General features: G+C 43.4%; 1 protein-coding gene across 1 annotated transcript in view; it reads left to right on the top strand.

The window, feature by feature from the left end:
* WDR36 (WD repeat domain 36) overlaps window positions 1–23,939 on the top strand; it is a 119,842-nt gene that overhangs the window by 38,895 nt on the left and 57,008 nt on the right. The window contains exons 8-12 of the mRNA XM_077462297.1: window positions 3,209–3,384; window positions 9,054–9,174; window positions 9,299–9,364; window positions 15,465–15,548; window positions 19,240–19,394. Of these exons, the coding sequence (XP_077318423.1) occupies window positions 3,209–3,384; window positions 9,054–9,174; window positions 9,299–9,364; window positions 15,465–15,548; window positions 19,240–19,394 (602 nt within the window). The remainder of the gene's footprint in view (window positions 1–3,208; window positions 3,385–9,053; window positions 9,175–9,298; window positions 9,365–15,464; window positions 15,549–19,239; window positions 19,395–23,939) is intronic.

The raw sequence follows: 23,939 nt of genomic DNA, 5'->3' as shown, positions 1-23,939 counted from the left end.
CCACGCATTCATCTAAGGCTTGCCAGTTCCTAAATATCTTGCAGGACAATTTTATAGGTCAGGTGGTAGACACACCAACTAGAAATAAAGCGTTACTGGATCTACTGATTACCAACAATACAGACATGATCACGGGTGGCTTAACTCTTTTGGAAAAATGCATGTAAAAAGAAAGGGGAGGCTTTAAAAAAAAAAAAAACGTGATTGAGGGATCATACTCTGCATTCAGACTTTATAAAGAATGCAACAAGAAATGTAAAGGGTGCAATAAGGACAGCTAAGATAGAACATGAAAGACACACATAGCAGAGGAGAGAAGAAGAAAAAAAATCCCAATAAATTTAAGTATGTAAACCGTAAAAAAAATAAAAATAAAAAAAAATAAAATGAGGACAGACCATATTGGTCCCATAAAGAATGAAGGATATCTGGTTACCAAGGATGGGGAGATGGCGAAGGTATTGAATTTATTCTTCTCCTCAGTCTTCACGAGGGAATCGGGGGGCTTCCGTAACCAAAACTGCAGTGTTTATCCTTATGACACATCACAGGAAGCACCTCCATGGTTAAAAAGTTGGACTTGGGGAAACTTGACATTAATAAATCACTGGGACCAGATGGCTTGCACCCGAGAGTACTTGGGGAACTCAGCCAAGTAATTGCCAGACCATTGTTTCTAAATTTTACTGACTGGAATGGTACCAGCTGATTGGAGAAAAACCAATGTAGCACCAATATTTAAAAAAGGGGCCAAAATACATCCCTGAGAATTACAGACCAGTTCGCCCAACATCAGTAGTATGTAAACTCTTGGAGGGGATGATAAGGTACTATATACAAGATTTTAGCAATGAGAAAGGTATCATTAGCAGTAATCGGCGTGGATTTATGAAGTATCGTTCTTGCCAAACCAGTCTATTAACTTTCTATGAGGAGGTGAGTTGCCATCTAGATAAAGGAAGGCCCATAGACATGGTGTATCTGGATTTTGCAAAAGCATTTGACAGTTCCCCGTAAATGTTTACTGTACAAAGTAAGATCCGGAATGGTCAGGGTGGGCAGTGGGGTCCCCCAAGGTTCTATGCGAGGACCAATCCTATTTAATTTGTTCATAAATGACCTGGAGGATGGGGTAAACAGTTCAGTCTCTTTATTTGCAGACAATAGTAAGCTAAGCAGGGCAATAACTTCTCCGCAGGATGTGGAAACCTGTCAAAAAGATCTAAACAAATTTAATGGGGTGGGCAACTACATGGCAAATGAGGCTTAATGTAGAAAAATGTAAAATAAGGCATTTGGGTGGCAAAAATATGAATCCAATATATACACTGGGGGGAGAACCTCTGGGGGAATCTAGGGTGGAAAAGGACCTGGAGGTCCTAGTAGATGATAGGCTTAGCAATGGCATGCAATGCCAAGCTGCTGCTAACAAAGCAAACAGAATATTGGCATGCATTAAAAAGGCGATTAATTCCAGAGATAAAACAATTATCCCGGTCTACAAGACTCTAGTCTGGCCGCACCTAGAGTATGCTGTCCAGTTCTGGGCACCAGTCCTTGGAAAGGATGTACTGGAAATGGAGCGTGTACAAAGAAGGGCAACAAAGCTAATAAAGGGTCTGGAGGATATTGGTTATGAGGAAAGGTTGCGAGCACTGAACTTATTCTCTCTGGAGAAGACACGCTTGAGAGAGGATATATCAATTTACAAATACTGTACTGGGGACACCACAGTAGGGTTAAAAACTTTTCGTGGAAGAGAGTTTAACCAGACTCGTGGCCACTCATTAAAATTAGAAGAAAGGTTAAAGAGTTTTAACCTTAAACTACGAATTCCCTTCCACAAGCGGTGGTCTCAGCGTGGAGCATCGATAGTTTCAAGAAACTATTAGATAAGCACCTGAACGACCACAACTTAAAGGGATATACAATGTAATACAGACATAAAAAGCGCACACACAGGATGAACTTGTCTTTTTTTTCAACCTCGCCTACTATGTGACTATGAACTTGGCAAATGTGTGAAGAGAAGACCAGGTAGTAGCCTCACAAACCTGAACAGAGCCCTGAATACCCCTGAAAGCACCAACACTCCTAATAGAGTGGGCCTTAACCAGGAAAGGAAGAACCTTCCCCTTGAAACCTAAGGACTGGGAAACAAGATGACAAATCCACCTAGAAATAACAAGTCAAGACCTAGCCTGACCCTTGGGACAACTCTCAGGGAGAACAAACAGAGAATCAGACTGTCAAAACAATGCTAAACTCAGCTTGAGTGGAGCCACTTCTCCTTAAGATGCTTAGGACAAACCTATGTGTTAAAGTGGAAGTAAACAGTGATGGGTTTACTTCCTCTTTGATTCCCTGCAAAGGTAAAGCATAATGGGTTACTATGCATCACATAGTAGCCCATTATGTGTCACTTACCTGACACAGGAGCCAGCGAAGTCACCGCTGTCCCCTGTAGTTCCGAGCTTCCATCTTCTTGGTGGGTCTCGCTGCTCCAGCGCTGTGATTCGCCGGAGCCGCGATGACGTCACTCCTGCACATGCGCACCGGAGCCAACACTCACGGCATATCGCTGCGATCTGCGGCTTGCCCAGTGCGCATGCGCCGTAGACAGCGGTGGCTGTCTTCGGGTAAATATCTCCTAAACCGTATAGGTTTAGGAGATATTTCTTGGACCTACAGGTAAGCCTTGATCTAGGCTTACCTGTAGGTCAAAGTGGTTTGTAAGGGTTTACAACCACTTTAAGATGCTTCAACCTCACCTACTATGTAACTATGATGCAAGTCAGATTTTAGGCATAATCTGTAACAAACATTTCAGTTTTGGTGAGATGCTCCTAAAAGACTAAACACTTCTAAAGGAATGCAGACACTGCCACTCTCCTCGTGAGAGCCCTGTAAGTGTATAAGATCAAAAATGGAAAAAGTTGTTCCCATTCAGAATCTAACAAAAAGCTCTTTCTTTAGATCAGAAAGGGGGAGAAGGGACTGAAAGAAAGAGGTTGTTAAAATCCTTGCAATGTACATTGATCACATGGAGGTGATTGTGTGTTTTATTTTTTTTTCCTCTCAACAAAAATCTATTTGCTCTCTAAGTATAAGAGTCACTTACTATTCGTTTGTAAAAATAGGTGTTCCAATATGCCCTCCTTTCAACAGTTACTAGTTTATATTTTTAACACTGCTTCTTGCTTTGCAGATGGACATCCAATAATGGCAGCTGGAAGCCCCATTGGTCACATAGGCCTGTGGGATTTGGAGGAAAAGAAACTGATGAGCCAGATGAGAGATGTTCATTCCACTGCTATCGCCGGGCTAACCTTTGTTCATGGAGAACCTCTGCTCATTACCAATGCTGCGGATAATGCGTTACGGGTATGGCAATATGTAGACCTCATCTTGTGCTTTGTTCATGAACACTCAAAAAGGGATTTGAAGTTGTAATTGTATTCTTGACTACTTGGGTTATGCTGACACCTGCAGGCAAATGGGCACTGTCCAAAAAAACAGGGCGTTTCAGGTATAACCCATACCCCCTCCACTCCCACCCCACACCCAAACCCCCCGGCTCAGCTATGCCTCAATTTTTTTTGGTAGTGTCTCCATGTGCCTGGCTGTGCACTCCCTTTGTCCCTTTGAAGATCTTCCTCAGACTTGTTCCTGTATATGCAGCCTATTATGCCCCTGGTAGGGCAGAGGTGGGCCCTATATGAATAAGTTGCTACAGCCAGGAGGCTGTACCTGGATTCCAAATACAAAAGTGGGAAAAAGTGCCTTATGTCTACAAGCCAGTGCTGGACCTTGTGGACAGTGATCACTGGTATACTCAGTAACTGGTTACCTCGAAGCCGAATGCTCTACAGGTCCTGAGAGGTGATCCCTCTAGAGGGAAGTCTAGTCCCTGAAGCTCCTGCGGGGCTCACCTGCCCTGATGGGTGAAGATTAGGCCTGCTGGTGCTGCAATACCCATTTTAGTGGAACAGTGTGGCAGATCCCCTGACAGTGTTTTCTGTGTAGTGGATTGTTTCTTGACAGTTTCCACTGATATGACATGCAGTAGCGGTGGTGCATCAATGGGGTTTGGTCGTGGCAACAACATTGCACTGGCATCAACCCTCGGTCCCTGGAATGCAGTACACTTCTTGCAGCACCTGAACTACACAGTATAGGGATACCAGACCACATCACCTAATTTATCACCTACTCGGCCTATGCCTACAGTCCTGCACAGCTGCATTTATCTATAGGGTTGACTGCTACATAGGTGTTCTGGCTTAGGCCAACGCTCCTTTCAGTTGGGTGGCCTCTTCCTCCTGTGGTTTACAGGCCTGTTTAATCCTTACCAAGCCACACCCTGCAGATTTAGCTAATCCGGAAGTAGCGTTTTTCACTGCCTAAATGTATTATTTAACAGTACCCCATGATCGAGGATTTCTACAAGAAATGGGGCTCTCCAGCTATTTCTTACTTAAAGCTTAAGTTTAGTATAAGGTTTTATAAGCCTTGACTTGTTCCCTCAGTCTCCTGATGCACACAATTTATAGATTTCTGTATAAAAAGTCTAAAAATGCATTAAGGACGATGTCCTTTGAGACGAAACGAGTTGGGGAGGACTCCGCTTCCGCTATTTGTTTTTTAGAAAAGCGCTGATTTTAACCTTCTAAATGTAAGTTTTCTAACTTCATTAAATTTATTGCGTACCAAAACGGAATTACGCTATGTGGCCCTTTTTTGTTCTTGCCCCTTTAATTCTATTAACTGCATCTATGGACATTTGATCACCGTCCCCCATGAGATACACATACATAGTTATCTACCACCTTGAGGGTAGCCGGGCGTTCCTGTTCCAGCCATCTGAGGATTCCAGTGTTCATTCCCATTGGTTGTTTACATAAATACAAGCCCGTTGACTCACAGAACATATGCTCTTGTGCGTTCAAACGTTCCGGTAATCCTCCTAGTTTTCGGTGGTGGTACTTCTCACTTCAGTTACATATCCTGTTCACGGTTGGGATATTCACATGAAGTTTTGAATATAGATTCCACGTGGGACTTTGAACCACATTTTGAATATTTTTTTTACTTGTACTTTTCCTTTGATATTTATCACTAGTTGTAGTGTTCAATATTTTTGTACATGTCTCCTCTTCAGTGGTGTTTTATTTAGGTTTAGTACCTTTTTTGTTTGTTACACGTGTCTAGTCATGTTTTTCACAAGCGCTATACTGATATTGATTTCTTAAAAGTGCATTCAATTTGGCTGATAAGAATGTGATATGTCAGCATTGTAAATCTCTTGACAGACATGCTTTGGACGACATTTGTCGTTGCATGGTACGATCTTCTATCATGTTTTACTAAGCTAATAAGTTGTCTGAAAGTATGTCGTGGAGCATATTTTAGCACTTTTCTCCAGACAGGTGTGGAAAACTCCCTTGCTTTTGAGTACCATCAAGGGTCAAATCTCGGCTTGAGCTGTGCTTTTATTTAAGAGACTTATTATGCCTCATTCCTTAGTTAAAGGTATGGTTACCTGTGCCTTTACTAGGCATTTGCAGTGTAAAGAAAAGAATGCCTGCAATTATTGGTTAAGGACCGACCTTGCCCGTCCTTAAGGACCAATGCCAATTTCAACAGGTGGTGTGTCTGACCAGCGAGGAAGAGGCCGCTTAGCGCTACTGCCTTACTGAGGCTAACACAACAACTTTAGAGGAGTGGATTCTGGCATCTAAGCTGCCGCCAAAGATCCTCTTTCACCTGGGTGACATGTCCAAAAGTCATCCAAGCCTCCCCAGTGGCTTACTGATTTGTATCCCTCTGCTGGATGGCGGGACAGGCAAGATGGCATCGGCTGCATGCATGGAGATACAGCCAGTCTTCTCAGGACACTGATGAGTTCTTTACCCCCAACACACCAAGTCCAGCTAAATCTAGGCAGAGGAGGGAGGGCACGCATTCAGCTATGCGGTTTCAGGCTGATACTGGAGGAGACCTGTAGAGAACACAGCACATCCAACCTTTTGATTCACTTTCTGCTGCTGGCAACCCTGTCTCAGAGCACCATGACGTGTGCTGCTCTGTAAGAAGTCCCCTGCCCTCACTTATTCCCCTTCTCCTGCGCTCACTTATCCCCCTACTCCCAAAACACCCCCCCCCCCACCTCTTAAACCACCTCAGTGGGACCTTAATTTTCTCTTTTGTCTTTTTTCCAGTCTCCTCCTTTTCTTAACTTCTTAAAGATTAATTCCCTTGTCACACTTTGCATGTAAGGTTTTCTTTTTGGTGGCCATTACCTATGTGGATTTGTCATCTTGTTTCTCAGTCCTTTGGTTTCAAGGGGAAGGTTCTTCCTTTCCTGGTTAAGGCCCATTCTATTAGGAGTGTTGGTGCTTTCAGGGCTATTCAGCATCAAGGCTCTGTTCATGTTTGTGAGGCTACTACCTGGTCTTCTCCTCACACATTTGCTAAGTTCATAGTTACATAGTAGGTGAGGTTGAAAAAGACACAAGTTCACCCTGTGTGTGCGCTTTTTATGTCAGTATTACATTGTATATCCCTGTAAGGTGTGGTTGTTCAGGTGCCTATCTAATAGTTTCTTAAAACTACGATGCTCCCTGCTGAAACCACTGCCCGTGGAAGAGCATTCCACATCCTTACTGCTCTTACAGTAAAGAACCCTCTTGTCTAAGTTGTATCCCTATTGTGGGGTCACCAGTACAGTATTTGTACATTGAAATCCTATCCCCTCTCAATTGTCTTTTCCAGAGAGAAGAGTTCAGTGCTTGTAACCTTTCCTCATAGCTAAGGTCCCCCAGTCCCTTTATTAACTTTGTTGTCCTCCTTTTGGACTCCCTCCAGTTCCAGCACATCCTTCCTGAGGACTGGTGCCCAGAACTGAATGGCATGCACCCAGTGCTGCCGAACCAGAGTCTTGTAGAGTGGGAGAATTATTGTTTTATCTCTGCAGTTAATCCTTTTTTTATTGCATACCAATATTCTGTTTCTTTGCTTGCAGAAGCTTGGCATTGCTTGCTATTGCTGAGCCCATTATTTACTAGAACCCTCGGGTCCTTTTCCATTCTAGATTCCTTCCAGAGGTTCTCCCCCTAGCGAGTAGATTGCATTCATATTTTTGCCACCCAATTGCATTATTTTAAATTTTTCTACATTAAACCTCATTTGCCATGTAGTTGTACACCACATTAATTTGTTAGATCTTCTTGACAGATTTCCACATCCTGCAGAGAAATTGCCTGCTTAGTTTAGTATCATCTGCAAATACTGAGATTTAACTTTTGATCCCATCTTCCAGGTCATTTATGTTAAAATTAAATAGGATTGGTCCCAGGACAGAACCCTGGGGGACCCTGCTTTCCACACCGGACCTTTCTGAGTACTCCCCATTTATTAGTACCCTCTAAACTCGCCCCTGTAGCCATTTTCAATTCATGACCTCATCCAATGGTCCATGCCGATAGACCTTGTTTTGTACAGTAAACATTTATTGGAAACTGTATCAAAATCCAGATACACCACATCTACAGGCCTTCCTTTATCTAGATGGCATCTCATAGAACGTTAATAGGTTGGTTTGGCAAGAACGATTCTAAATGAATCCATGCTGATTACTGCTAATGGTGCCGTTTTCATTACTAAAATCTTGTATATAGTCGCCTCCAAGAGCTTGCATATTATTGTTAGGCTAACTGGTCTGTAATTCCCAGGGATGTATCTTGGTCCTTTTTTAAATATTGGAGCTACATTGTCTTTTCTCTAATCTGCTGGTACCATTGTTCCAGTTAATTAGGGACAAATATGATCTGACCTCCCTTTCTTACTTGGGATTTTTTTTTCACTCTCCTTCACTATGTGCCTTTCATGTTCTCTTAGCTGCCCTGATTGCACTCTTGCACTCTCCTCACTGGAGGAGTTATTCCCCTGGCAGCTAGGGGCGTCACTCTGCTCCAGCAATGCTGCTCCGTGACTGGTTTCATCTATGGCATGCAACGGGGGTGTATTTATTGGGATGTTCTAGCCCAGGACCGGCCTCCCTGGCACTTTCCCTTCTACCCTTCCCGACTGTCACCCATCTACTCTGGTGCCTGCCTCTCTTTATCACCACCCACCTCTCTGCTGGCACCTGTCTGATATGATCCCAACTCTCCTTTAGTATGGAGTCTTCTCAGTGTTGACAGTTGCTTCCCTAGATGCAGAACCTGGGTTTCAGGGAAACAACGTGCTTACATTTTGCACAGCAGTATTCGCCCTTGATCGGATGATCAAGGAACGCATACATGCCACAAGATGTACACAGAGTTGCATTTCCACAGCTGCCGGGCATTGTACCCCCTAATTTAAAGGGATTATACCCTGTCCAAATTAACTACTAGCTTCCTGACACTAATACTCAACAATACAACACACAGGTACTCGCAGCACTCGCTAGGTAGATGTTTGCTTCTATGGATGCCAGCTTTGGCCCAAAGGCTTTGCAAGCGACTTTTGTAATGAGGTTCCCTCCTGTTTTTGTTTTAGGATTTTGGGTATGTTGGCCATGTTACACTTGCTGATAGGTAAATGAAAATTCCACCTATTTTAGTTGGTATAGTTGCTACTTATTAAACCACTGCAGTGTGCAGGTGTTCTTCATCGCTGGCTTCTCAAATCCTTTAAAAAAAAAAAAACCTAAGGTACAGTGTTTGTTCTTGGTATGTTATGCTTCTTACAAAAAAAGTTTTAAAAAAAGCTTAAGCTATAGTTTATTCATCCTTTCTTTTGTCCTGGTGACCCCGCTCACCAAGAGTGTACATTTTTGGAGTTGTGAGAGCAACAGGTAAGAAGATATCTTTCAATAAGGGCACATGTTTGAATAATTGTCTAGGGTGGGAATTTCTCTCACTTTGGAGAGATTTCCTCTCGCTCCCTGTTGCATCTGCAAGACGGGATAAAGGGAAATCGCCACAGCAGGACACATTATTTTATTATACATTTTTTAATTTTGTGTATACCAAATTCTCTGACCTCCTTTGTCTTTTTCTAACCAGGTCTGGATCTTTGATGGCCCAGGAGGCCAAGGTCGTTTGCTTAGGTTTCGTATGGGTCATAATGCTCCACCCACTTTCATTCGACATCATGGTCTAGATGGCAAGCAGATACTTAGTGCAGGTAGATTTAAGAGCTTTTTGTATTTGAGAACATTGTTCTTGCATATGAAATATATTTTTAATACTGGTATATAACAGAAAACTAGTTAAGCACTGAACATATTTTCTTGCTTTTCATTTTGCAGGCCAAGATGGGGCGTTACATTCATTTTCCACAGTTCATGACAGCTATAGTAAAAGCCTTGGTCATGGTAAGTTAACATTTAGAGCCAGATCTAGATTTAGGACTGCATTTTAGGTCACTATTAACTGTCCTCAAGGCAAGAGGATTTTTTGACCATTTTTGTATTTCTTAACCACTTGCCGACCGCCGCACGACGATATACGTCGACAGAATGGCACGGGCAGGCATATGGGCGTATATATACGTCCCTGCCTTCCTGCGGGTGGGGTGCCCGATCGGGCCCCCCCCCCGGTGCCTGCGGCGGTCGGTATTCGTTCGGGAGCGATCCGGGATGAGGGGGCGGCCATTCATTCATGGCCACCCCCTCGTGATCGCTCCCGACGAATAGAAATGCTCCGTGACATCACTTCCTCTCCTGTAATGTAAACACAGGAGAGGAAGTGATGTATTCTCTCCTCCGTGTCGGTATTTTTCGTTCCGGCACCGAGGAGAGAGCATCGGTGAGTTGCACAAGCACTACACTACACAGTAGAACATGCCAGGCACACTCACACCCCCCCTTTACCCCCCGATCACCCCCCAATTACCCCTGCCCCCCCCCCAGTCACAGTGACACCAATTGCTTTTTTTTTTTTTTTGCATTGGTGTCATTTGTGACTGTAATAACTGTTAGGGCAGTTAGGGTTAGCCCCCTTTAGTTCTAATGTACCCCCCTAACCCCCCCAATAAAGGTTTAACCCCGTGATCACCCCCCGTCGCCAGTGTCACTAAGGCTGGGTTCACATTGCAGCGGTTTATGAGAACGAATGTGATTCGCACCGCACTGCAGTGCAAATCACATCCGATCTCTGTGCGATTCGAGTTCAGCCATACAGATAGTATGGCTGAATTTGCGTCACACCCGCCGCAAATTCGCACAGGACCCTTTTTTTGGTCCGCAGCAGAATCGGATCGCATGGGTGTTCACACCATGCGATCCGAGTTTGCAGATCGCACTGCGATATGCGAACTGATCTGGGGGTGTCATTAACATTTCACTGACACTCCCAGCAGTTCGCATAGGGCAGTGTGAACTGCCGCCGGGAGGCATGCGATGCGGGAACCCGCCGCGGATTCGTGGCGTTCCTGCATCGCTCCAGTGTGAACCCAGCCTAATAAGCGATCATTTTTCTGATCGCTGTATTAGTGTCACAGGTGACGCTAGTTAGGCAGGTAGGTATTTAGGTTCGCCGCAGCTTTTTATAGCGCCAGGGACCCCCATATACTACCGCATAAAGCCCCCTGATTGCCCCCTAGTTAACCCTTTCACCAGTGATCACCATATAACTGTTACAGGTGACGCTGGTTGGTTAGTTATTTTTTTATAGTTTCAGGGCACCTGCCATTTATTACCTAGTCTCACTAGTGTACCCCTAAATTTAGGGGTGTCTACTTTCCAAAATGGGGTCATTTGGGGGGGGTTTGTGCCATCTTGGCATTTTATGGCCTTCAAAACTGTAACGCCCTTAGAAAGCCTGAAGGCGGTGCTTGGTTTTCGGGGCCCCGTACGCGGCTAGGCTCCCAAAAAGTCCCACATATGTGTATCCCCGTACTCAGGAGAAGCAGCAGAATTTATTTTGGGGTGTCATTTCACATATGCCCATAGCATGTGTGAGCAATATATCATTTAGTGACAACTTTGTGTAAAAAAAAAAAAAAAAAAAATTTTTTTTTTGTCATTATTCAATCGCTTGAGGCAAAAAAATAAAATATTCAATGGGCTCAACATGCCACTTATCAATTTCCTTAGGGGGTCTACTTTCCAAAATGGGGTCATTTTGGGGGGGTTTTGTACTGCCCTGCCATTTTAGCACCTCAAGAAATGAGATAGGCAGTCGTAAACTAAAAGCTGCGTAAATTCCAGAAAACGTACCTTAGTTTGTAGATGTGACAACTTTTGCGCAAACCAATAAATATACAGTTATTGACTTTTTTTTTTTACCAAAGACATGTGGCTGAATACATTTTGGCCTAAATGTATGACTAAAATTGAGTTTATTGGATTTTTCTAATAACAAAAAGTAGAAAATATCATTTTTTTTCAAAATTTGCGGTCTTTTTACGTTTATATCGCAAAAAATAAAAATCGCAGAGGCAATCAAATACCATCAAAAGAAAGCTCTATTTGTGGGAAGAAAAGGACGCAAATTTTGTTTGGGTACAACATTGCATGACCGCGCAATTACCAGTTAAAGCAGCGCAGTGCCAAATTGTAAAAAGAACTCTGGTCATTGACCAGCAAAATGGTCCGGTCTGAAAGTGGTTAAAGTGATACTAAACACACATGGTTTGATTTGCATTCTCCCTTTTTTTTTCTGTCTATGGATGATCCCACTTTAATTATTTGTAATAAAAACAAAGTACCTTTTTTCCTAATCCCTAATATAACTGTCACATGACCCAGATCTTTCCTAGCCAGTCTGCAGGGAAACATAAGCAGGAGGAGCTTCTAGTCCTCTGCTGCTGGTCACATGTTCAAAAAAAAAAAAGCCTTTGGAATACTGAGTAAAATAAATGTTAATGGTTTAACCACTTCAGCCCTGGAAGATTTTCCCCCTTAACCTCTTGCCACCTGCCATCGTTTGACGGCGGCAGAATGGCTCCCCTGCCCGATTTGCCATGGTTGTACGGCAGCCGATTTAAGGGGTATAGGGGAAGACTGCGCCAGAACGGGGATGTGTGTGAAACATGCGCATCCCCATTCTGGCAGTGGAGAGGAGACAGATTGTGTGTTCCTAGTATATAAAAATGATCATTCTACTCCCCCAGGCAGTCCCATTCCCAACTACAGTTAGAACACACTGAGGGAACACATTTAACCCCTTCCCCGACAGAGACATTTATACAGTAATCAGTGGCTATTTTTAGCTCTGATCGCTGTATAAATGTCAATGGTCCCAAAAGTGTTCGATCTTTCCCCTGTAATGTTTCAGTCCCAATAAAAATCACAGATCTCCGCCATTACTAGTAAAAAAATTAAAAAAAAAATCTATCCCCTATTTTGTACACACAATAACTTTTGAGCAACCAATCAATATATGCTTATTGCGATTATTATTATTTTATTTTTTTCTTTACCAAAAATATGTAGAATATATATTGGCCTAAACTGAGGAAGAAATGTTTGTCTTTTTAAAATTTTGTGATATTAATTGTCGCTCTTTTTTTTTTTTTGTTTATAGCGCAAAAAATAAAAACTGCAGAGGTGATCAAATACCACCAAAAGAAAGCTCTATTTGTGGGGAAAAAAAGGACCTCCAATTTTGTTTGGGTACAATATCGCATGACCACGCAATTGTTAAAGTGACGCAGTGCCGTATCGCAAAAAATGGCCCGTTCAGGAAGGGGGTAAATTCTTCGGGGCCTGAAGAGGTTAATGACTAGGCTGTTTTTTGTGATACGGCACTGCATCGCTTTAACTGACAATTGCGCGGTCATGCAACGCTGTACCCATACAAAATTTACGTTCATGCCAACCCCCCCCAAAAATAGAGCTTTCTCTTGGTGTTATTTGATTACCTCCCTGTAGTTTTTATTTTTTGCACTATAAACAGAGTGTCAATTTGGAAAAAAAAAAATTGTACTGTTTGCTATATAATATCTGTAAAAAAAAAAAAAAAAAAAATTTTTTTAGTTTAGACTGATGTATAGTCTTCTACATATTTCTGGTTAAAAAAAATCGCAATAAGCATATATTGATTGGTTTGCACAAAAGTTATAGCGTCTACAAAATAGGGAATAGATTTATGGCATTTTTTTTTAATTATTTTTTTTTTGTAGTAATGCCGGCGATCTGTGATTTTTAGTGGGTTTGCGGCAGACAGATTAGACACTTATTTTTTATGACCATTGATGTTTATACCGTGATCAATGCTATAAAAATGCACTGAACACTGTATAAATGTCACTGGTAGGGAAGGGGTTAACACTAGGGCGATCAATGGGTTAAATGTGTTCCCTTGTGTTTCTAACGGGGGGGGGGGGGGGGGGTGGTAGCTTGGACTGGCTAGAGGAGGAGACAGATCGCTATTCCTGATTAGTAGGAACAGCAGATCTGTCTCCACTCCTGGCTTCTGTCTAAATTGGCCCTAGTATATGAATGTGAGTTGAGGACCTTTTTAAATTTTAAGCTCCTTGAGGGTAGGGACTGATGTAAATGTACAATGTATATGTAAAGCGCTGCATAAATTGACACCGCTATACAAGTACCTTAAATAATAATATAAGATGACCATGCTTCTACAATAATGGAATAGTGTACCTAAAACCATGTGATCATAGCTGAAAATATAGCATCACATTTATTATTATTTTTTTTTTAATCAACAGACAAAAGTCTTCTTGTACTATATATAAAAAAAAAAAAAAAAAAATGTTTAAGTTCATGCATGTGAAGAAAAAAAAAAGTTCATGCATGTGATAATGTTGCATAAAAAATGTATAAACTGGAAATTTGTCAAAAAATCTTGTAGTGACGTAAAGTGCAAAAAAGTGTTTACTATATTGAAAGTTCATCCATAACAAACTGAATAAGTTAATTAGTAAAAAAAAAAAAAAAAAAAAAAGTAATACATTAAAAAAAGTGTATATGTGCTTATTGAGCACATAGGCAATTTTTTTCACACATTAACTTTTTATTTTTTTAATTAACCACTCGAGCCCCGTAAGAATTTACCCCCTTCCTGATTTTTTTTTTTTTTTTTTTGCGATATGGCATTGCGTCTATTTAACTGACAATGGCATTTAATCACGCCTGCGTTTTTATTTTTTTGCGCTATAAACAAGAAAATGCTGTCAATTTTGAAAAAAACTTCTTTTTTTTTATTTTAAATATCCCAAATTTAAGAAAAAAAGCAAGACAAATTTCTACCTCTGTTTAGCCTGATATATATTCTACATGTTATTGGTAAAAAAAAATCGCAATAGGCATATATTGATTGGCTTGCCCAAACGTTAGTGTCTATAAAATAGAGGATAGATTTATGGCATTTTTTTTTTTTTTTTTACTAGTAATGGCAGCGATCTGCAATTTTTTATTAGTACTGCGACATTGCAGCAGAGATATTGGACACTTGACACTTTTTTGGGGCCATTGACATTTATACAGCGATCAGACATAAAAATAGCCACTGATTACTGTATAAATATAACTGGCAGGGTTAACACTAGGGGTGATAACACTAGGGGTTATCAAGGGGTTAAATGTGTTCCCTCAGCATGTTCTAACTCTAGGGGGGATAGGACTGCCTCGGGGAGGAGACCGATCATTGTTTTTTTTGTTTTTTTATACTAGGAACACACAATCTGTCTCCGCTCCCCTGCCAGAATTGGGGTGGGGTGTGTGTTTACACACACCTTCCCGCTCTGGCTCGGTCAGGAGCGATTGCAGGTGCCCGGCGGACATTGCATCTACAGGGCACATGCATCGGCTCCTCAGTGAAGCCATGGGGGTGCCCCATGATCAACAACATCCAGTCAAAACCCAGGAAAGGCACTACATGACTTCAACATGCCCAATCATGCTGATGTGTGGAACAGCCAGTTCTGGGAGAGCTGAAGAATAAAGGAGGGGGATGTAAAGTACACAGAATGCCTCTCATGCTTGTGCAAGAGAGGCATTATAAGATAAGGAATTCACCTGTCACAGCAAGGGGGAAGAAATGGACACCTATTTCTTTGTTTTTATCTTATTGAAAAAAGATAAGAGGATTCCTCAGAGCTGGATTAACGCTTTGTGGCAAGACTGGGCACAGATGACTTGAAAATCCTATACTCTAAAAGGGACAAGCCTTAATTAAAAACATATTTTTTGGGTGTTTACATCCACTTTAAGCCTAGTACACACGGGCCAAATGTCAGGCAGCATCAGCCGATTCAATAGAAAGTGTGTACCAGGCTTTAGTGTACAGTATATGCAGGCTTCCTCCAGCCAGGAAGGTAGCAGTTCTTTTTCAGTTTTCCATGTTCTTTGGAAATTGACTTTCATACAGAGCACAGCAAAAATAATAATGTAACTTGCATGTGATAGTCTGTATTATGGTATTATGGTCTAGTTTAACAGTCTGAATTTTACCCTTGAACCTGCCTTATATCTTTATAAACATACCGCTTTTCTTTTGTATTTCCAGGTTCTAGAAATAAAGTCAAAGCTAAAAAGATGGGTTCGCGTGGAGCTGTTTTAAGACTTGCTCCTGTCATTTCCTTTGCCTCTGGTATGTAATCTACCTAAATATTTATTCTTCCCTTAAAACACTACCACATCCAAGAATACTGTATGACTGTTTACAATTAGTCAGGCCTTTAGCTATGTATACAAATGATAACTTTTTTACAGAGCATATAGTCAGCATAAAGATTGATTATATGTAATTAATTTCTCGCTGTATACTTGCATAAGTTGTTAGACCCCTTTCACACTGGTGCGTTTTACAACCCTAAAGCGCTTGAAAGAAGCCTCATCTGCAGTCCCAATGTGAAAGCCCAAGTGCTTTAAGCGTGGGCGGTAAAACGCCTCTATTTTTAGCGGCGTTTTACCGCCGATTTGCGGCGCATTTCATCCGCTAGCGGGTCACTTTTACCCCCCGCTAGCTCCAAAGAAGCTGCTGGCAGGACTTTTCCCTGACGTCCTGCCAGCGCACCGCTGTAGTGTGAAAGCCCACTACAGACGATGGTGCAGCTTCTTTAGGGCGGATTGCAGGTGCTATTTCTGACGCTACAGTGCCTGCAAAACGCCCTGGTGTGAAAGGGGTCTAAGAGCCCTTTCACAATGTCAGTGCACGAAAAACGCTCGTAAAGCGCCGCTTAAACTAGCAGCGCTTTACCAGCGTTTTTCTAGCATTATTGGGGCACTTTTAACCCCTGCTAGTGGTCAAATAAAGGGTTAAAAGCGCTCACAAAACGCTGCTGCTAATAGCACTTTTCAAGCGCTTCCCATTAATTTAAATGGTAAGGGGCGCTTTAGGAGCCACAATCGCTGCAAAGAAGCTGCTTACAGGACTTTTTTTGGTGCCCTGCAAGCGCAGCGCCTCTGTGTTAAAGCACTCGGGCTTTTACATTGGGATTGCAGTTGCGGCTTCTTTCAGGTGCTTTACAGGCGCTTTTTTTTAAAGCTAAAGTGCCTGAAAAACGCTCCAGTGTGAAAGGGATCTCCGTGTGCAAGCACTCGGGCTTTTACATCGGAATTGCAGTTGCAGCTTCTTTCAAGCGCTTTACAGGCGCTTTTTTTTTAACACTAAAGCGCCTGAAAAACGCTCCAGTATGAAAGGGGTCTTATTGTAACTCCTGATGAGAATTCCAGTATATACTTTAAGACCCCTTTCACACTGGGGCATTTTTCAGGCGCTTTAACGTTAAAAAAAGCGCCTGTAAAGCGGTTGAAAGAAGCCTCATCTGCAATCCCAATGTGAAAGCCCGAGTGCTTTCACACTGAGACCCCTTTCACACTAAAATAAGCACCTGAAAGAAGCCGCAACTGCAATTCCAGTGTGAAAGGGGTCTAAATGCTCAAATCCCCTTTGCCGCTGTCTCTTCTCAAGTCCTGCAGCTTAGTGTCCAAGTCTGTGACAAGAGCCTGCTGTTCTGCTTTGGGCACTAAGTTGCATTCGCTGTGTTCCTTACAGTGGGTTCCTCGAGTACACTGCGCTCCTACCCAGGTTTCCCTGTGATATGTTTTGGATCATAGCAATGCTAGAATTGTAGCATAATGATCATCCATGGTGCACTCCAGCAAGTTTGTCAAAGTTGCTTTATATCTAATAAAGTCATTTGCTGGATCCAGTCTCCTGTTGTCCACCGGAAAAGAGGGGGGATTGGTGAACGTTTCACCAGTACAACTGACCTTTTCATTCCCTTGAACATCGGGCCAAATAACAGTGCCTTGGAGGACCCTTAAGAAGGATACAGTAAACACAGCTGAGCCTTGGAAGTTGGACATTTGTGACAGACTGCAGACACTAATCTACTAGTTTTGTGAGGACGATGACCATGGCAGCATGGATTTTGGCAGTGGACCACTTGGGTGTGTACAGCTTTAAGTACCAAAAGTCCCACCATGAGTTACAATAGCATATGAACATATGCAAATATACAACAAAAAATTGCTTGAATCGGACAAATGGCGGAGTGAATTATACTGACACTGCTTTGCAAAAGGAAAAAAAAAAAAAACTTTGATCGGTTGTAAGTAATTAGTCGTAACATATATATCAAAACTTGTCTTAGTTTTTCTGTAACTATTATTTTGTTTATATACAGCATCATAAAATTAAGTACACCCATCACGTTTTTGTAAATTTTTTATTATATCTTTTCATGTAACAACACTGAAGAAATGACACTTTGCTACAATGTAAAGTAGTGAGTGTACGGCTTGTATAACAGTGTAAATTTGTTGTCCCCTCAAAATAACTTAAAACACGACCATTAATGTCTAAACCGCTGGCAATAAAAGGAGTACACCCCTAAGTGACAATGTCCAAATTGGGCCCAATTAGCCATTTTCCCTCCCTGGTGTCATATGACTCCTTAGTGTTACAGGGTCTCGGGTGTGAATGGGGAGCAGGTGTGTTCAATTTTGGTGTTATCACTCTCTCTCATACTTGTCACTGGAAGAACACTCTGAGGATCTGAAAAATATTGCTCTACATAAAGATGGCCTAGGCTATAAGAAGATTGACAAGACCTTGAAACTTGGCTGTAGCATGGTGGCCAAGACCTGTGGTCTGATGAGACCAAGATATTTGGTTCAGATGATGTCAAGCGTGTGTGGCGGCAACCAGGTGAGGAGTACAAAGACAAGTGTGTCTTGCCTACAGTCAAGCATGGTGGTGGGAGTGTCATGGCGTGGGGCTGCATGAGTGCTGCTGGCACTGGGGAGCCACAGTTTGAGGGAACCATGAATGCCAACATGTACTGTGACCTACTAAAGTAGAGCATGATCCACCTCCCTTCAGAGACTGGGCCGCAGGGCAGTATTCTAACATAACGACCCCAAACACACCTCCAAGACAACCACTGCCTAGCTAAAGAAGCTGAGGGTAAAGGTGATGGACAGGCCAAGCATATCTCCAGACTTAAACTCTATGCTCAAGAGGGTTAAGACAATGCTGGAAAATAATGGTGTCCGCACAAAATATTGACACTTTGGGCCCAATTTGTACATTTTCAATTAGTGATGTACTCACTTTTGTGGCCAGCTATTTAGACAATAATGGCTGTGTGAGTTATTTTGAGGGGACAGAAAATTTACACTGTTATACAAGCTGTACACTCACTACTTTACATTGTAGCAAAGTTTCACTTCTTCAGTGTTGTCACATGAAAAGATATAATAAAATATTTACACAAATGTGAGGGGTGTACTCACTTTTGTGAGATACTGTAGATGGCTCTAAAAAAGAAGGGGTCTGACATGTCACATGTGGTTCCCCCCTTTGTTTTTCTAATGCATTTTTTCAACCACGGTCGACACTCAGTCCACTCTTTTGTATGCTGGCCATCCTGATACAGGGAGGAATTTATTTTGAAAGCTTTTCCAGTTTATATTACCTTTCTGTTGAGAAAGTTTCCAGTATTATCTGTCGTAAAAAGCAACTTTTGCACTGGCTGTTATTCAGCACAGTTACTATTTTGCACATGCTCTGACTTATGTTGCACATTTAGTAAGTGCAAAGCGTTGGTCTTGGCTAACAAAATGTGTAGATTAGCATATATTAAATACATAGGCTTTATATTTTTGGATGACTGGGAGTTTGTGTCCATTCTCAGCTTTTGGGTGGATTTCTTTAGTTCCAAGTAGAAAGGAATTTGTAAATCCTATTAAATTATACATGCTCTAATTAGGAACAGTTCTGATTGTCATTTGTTAACAGACAATATATAACAGACTACTATTCTATGTTTTAGAGACGGCACGACAGAATGACTGGGATGGTATAATTGCATGTCATCGGAATTCACTAAGGTGTACCACTTGGAATTATGTAAGGTCTACTATGGGAGCATACAAGCTAACACCACCTGATCTCAAGAATACCAAACCACGTAACATTTATGCAACAGTGAGTACACCTCGTCAGAGTTGAAGAACTCAAGCACCTTAGTCATGCAAAAGGAATGCTTAGAAGTGGTGTGTTTATGCACTGTATAATGTGTTGTTGGCAGTGAGAACAGCTTTTCTTTTAAAGCCTAACTCCGAGACACCTGTAAATGATTGAAATCTTTTATGGTGGTGCTGTGCCCGCACTGCAAGTATTAAGTGTGATTGATTGTAAAGTTATACCTTGTTTGTTGATTATTTTTATTTAAAAAAAAAAGTTATACTTGCCTGCTCTGTTAAATGGTAGTGCACATAGTGGCCCCAAACGTCCTCTTCTGGGGTCCCTCGCCAGTGCTCTTAGCTCCTTTTTCCCTTCTGAGTGTCCCCATAACAAGCCATTTGCTATAAGGCCACTTTTGAGGGCTCGATCCTGAGCCATGCTATGTGCTCTTATAGACAAACAGTGAGGCCCAGCCCTGCACCTGCTCCCTCCTTACAGGATTTATTTGACAGCAGCAGGAGCAAATGGCTCCCTCTGCCTACTCTGAATCCTGTGACGTGTTCAAGAGTAGCGTTTCTGCTCTCAGGCACATCGCTGGATTGGGATTGGGGCTCAAGTATGTATTTTAGGTGGAGGGAGGGGAGCCAATTATGCAAGGTTTTTTTTCACCCTAATGCTAAAATGCATAAAAAAAAAGAACTTAAGCCTTTACAAACACTTGTTTAGGTCTAGGGGACACAGATCTACTTACTCAACCCTTCATGCTGCAAGACCAGTCCCCACGGTGTCTTCTCCCCCATGCTCCTGGGGTCTGAAGCCCTGACATCCTCAAAACCAATGCAGAGTCTGTAGCTCTGTATTAGATGTGTACGCCTACTAGGGATGAGCCGAACACCCCCCGGTTCGGTTCGCACCAGAACTTGCGAACGACCCCCGCGTTCGGTACGAACGTTAGAACCCCATTGAAGTCTATGGGACTCGAACGTTCGAATTGGAAAGTACTAATTTTAACAGCTAATATGCAAGATAGTGTCCTAAAAAGGGTTTGGCGACCTGCCTCCTGCCTCAGAGGACATGGGTCACTGCAAAAAAAAGTTTTAAAAACTACCGTTTTGGCGGGAGAACTGATTTTAATGACGATTAAAGTGAAAGGAAAAAAAGTGAAATATTCCTTTAAATATGGTGCCTGGTGGGTGTCTGTAGTATGCCTGTGAAGTGCCACGTGTTTCCCGTGTTTAGAACAGTCCCTGCACAAAATGACATTAAGCAGAAATAACACCATTTAAAACTGCTTGCGGTTTTAATGTTATATCTGGTTCCTGCAATATGGTTGAAAATCATTCAGAAAAATGGCATGGGTAGCCCTCCCTGCCCATTACCAGCCTATTTGGGTCTTGTACGCATATTAAGGGGAACCCCGTACCCATATTAAAAAAAGGAAATGCGTGTGGCCCCCAGGCCCTATATACTCAGAACAGCAGTATACAGGCGGTGCAAACAAGACAGGGACTGTGTAGGTTTCTTGTGTTAAGTTGAATCTGTTTGTCATTTTCAACTGGTACATTTTTAAAGTGTAGCTCCAGTCAAAAAAAATATTTTTAAGCTTTTTGGAAAACATAGGGAAGGGTTATCACCCCTGTATAATTTGTTTTGTCGTCCATCTTTTTTCATCTCACTTGCTGTTGTCTCCTTCCGTTTGCAAGTAGGAGATGTTTGTAAATTGGATGTTTGAAAGTAGGGGCCTGCCCTATATGCTCTGCAGAAATGGCGGAACAAGGTGTTGGTTTTGCAACAACATTGTAAGCCCTCAAAGTGACTCTTGGTGGGCGCTGGAGCGCCCTGCTGTGAACGATTATATCAAGAATTGTAATTACATGCCATTGTTGAAGAGTGGTAGAAAAATTGACCTTTGGTGGTTGTGGTGCTGGTGCCACAACACTATAAGTCCTCACCGTTACTCTGGGTGGGCACAGGAAGGGGCCCTCCTGTGAAATATTATATCAAGAATTGTAATTACATGTCCCTGTTAAACAGGGGCAGAAAAATTGGGCCTTAGGCACTGGTGCCATCACACTGCAACCTCTGCCATACACTCTAGTTTTATTGCAGGAATTAGCCCTGCTGCAAAGCATTGCATCAAAAATTGTACTTAAACGCCCCTGTTAAACAGGGGCAGAAAAATTGGGCCTTAGGCACTGGTGCCATCACACTGCAACCTCTGCCATACACTCTAGTTTTATTGCAGGAATTAGCCCTGCTGCAAAGCATTGCATCAAAAATTTTACTTAAACGCCCCTGTTAAACAGGGGCAGAAAAATTGGGCTGCTGGCATCACCCAGAACCAAAAATGTTCTTCCAACATATCAGCGGAGGAGGAAGAGGATAGACAATCAACATAACAGGACAGTCACTCAGCATCAGCATAGGCAGTCTTGAAGGGATGTGGTATTTCAAAAAAAATTATTCGGTTACATCAGCTTCAGGTGCTTGGTAGCTGTGGGTGATCCAAGACTGATTCATCTTGATGAAGGTCAGTCGATCAACTGATTCGGTGGACAGGCGCACCCTGTGATCGGTAACGAAGCCACCAGCAGCACTGAAGGTGCGTTCCGAAAGAACGCTGGATGCAGGACAGGCCAGTAGCTCAATTGCATACTGTGCAAGCTCTGGCCAGTGATCCATCCTCAAGACCCAGTAAGCCAGAGGATTTTCGGTGGGAAAGGTCTCCAAGTCTGACCTTGCCCCTAGGTATTCCTGCACCATGTAAATTAGACGCTGGCGATGGGTGCTGGAACCAATCATACCTTGGGGCTGCGGACTAAAAAATTGTCTGAAAGCATCAGTCAGACGGCCACCTTCTCCACCGCTCCTTCTGACTGATGCCTCAGCAACACGTTGTCCAGGACCAGGAGTTTGTGACCTCCCAGTCTCTGGGAACGCGTTGCACAGAGCTTTCTGCAAGGCCTCCCGGAGATGTCTCATCCTCTGCTCCCTCTGCGATGGCAAGATAAGGTCGGCAACCTTACCCTTGTACCGTGGATCAAGGAGAGTGGCCAGCCAGTAATGGTCCCTCTCCTTGATCCGAAGAATACGAGGATCCTTCCGCAGGCTTTGCAGGATCAGGGAGGCCATGCAGCGTAGGTTAGCTGAGGCATTCGGTCCGGAGTCCTCTGGGTCACTAAGGACAACATGATCCGCAGCTACCTCCTCCCAGCCACGTACAAGTCCACGTGTTTCTTGGGACTGTAAATCATCCCTATAAGACTGCTGCTGCTGATGCTGAGTGCCAGCCTCCACCTCCATGCTGACACAATCATCCTCCTCCTCCTCTTCCTCCTCCTCACCTTCTTCCTGTGTGATGGGTGGCACAGCAGGAACACTGTCTGGATAAAGGGGGCCTTGAGAGGCAAGGAAGTCCTCCTCTTCCTGCCTCTGTTCTGCCTCAAGTGCCCTGTCCATTATTCCACGCAGCGTATGCTCCAAGAGGTGGACAAGAGGTATAGTGTCACTGATGCATGCACTGTCACTGCTCACCATCCTTGTGGCCTCCTCAAACGGTGACAGGACAGTGCATGCATCCCTGATCATGCCCCACTGGCGTGGTGAGAAAAAACCAAGCTCCCCTGACCCTGTCCTGGTGCCGTAGTCGCACAGGTACTCATTGATGGCCCTCTGCTGCGTGTGCAGCCGCTGCAGCATGGCCAATGTTGAGTTCCATCTGGTGGGCATGTCACATATAAGGCGGTTCTTGGGCAGGTTCAACTCCTTTTGGAGCTCAGCCAGCCGAGCACTGGCATTAAATGATCAGCGGAAATGCACACAGACTCTCCTGGCCTGTTTCAGGACATCCTGTAAGCCGGGGTACCTGCCCAAGAACCGCTGCACCACCAGGTTAAGGACGTGAGCTACACAGGGCACATGGGTCAGTTGTCCCTGTCGGAGGGCGGAGAGGAGGTTGGTGCCATTGTCGCAAACCACCATTCCTGGCTTAAGCTGGCGTGGCGTCAACTACCTCTCGGCCTGCCCCTGCAGAGCTGACAAAACATCCGCCCCAGTGTGGCTCCTGTCCCCCAAACAAACCAGCGCAAGCACGGCATGGCATCGTTTTGCCTGCGTACTTGCGTAGCCCCTGCAACGCCTACGGAGCACCGCTGGTTCTGAGGACAGAGCACTGGAAGAGGCCATGGAGGAAGAAGAAGAGGAGGGGGTGGAGGAGAGAGGTGTGTCACAACCAATAGTAGCATTTTGGAGGCGTGGTGGCGGAACAACCTCCAACACTACTGCACCTTGTCCTGCATCCTTCCCAGCAGCCAGAAGAGTGACCCAATGGGCCGTGAAAGACAGGTAACGTCCCTGTCCATGCCTGCTGGACCATGAGTCAGCGGTAATATGCACCTTACCGCTGACCGCCCTGTCCAGCGAGGCAAGGACATTGCCTTCCACATGCCGGTAGAGAGCCGGAATCGCCTTCCATGAGAAAAAGTGGCGTTTGGGGACCTGCCACTGAGGAACCGCACATTGTACAAACTCACGGAAGGGGGCCGAGTCTACCAACTGAAAAGGCAG

The sequence above is a fragment of the Lithobates pipiens genome, unplaced genomic scaffold (assembly GCF_037356315.1).
Source record: "Lithobates pipiens isolate NorthernLeopardFrog02 unplaced genomic scaffold, aLitPip1_a1.2 Scaffold_3, whole genome shotgun sequence".
NCBI classification, from domain to species: Eukaryota; Metazoa; Chordata; class Amphibia; order Anura; family Ranidae; genus Lithobates; species Lithobates pipiens.
The sequence above is the reverse complement of the archived record's forward strand: the minus strand, read 5'-3'. Positions and strand labels throughout refer to the sequence as shown.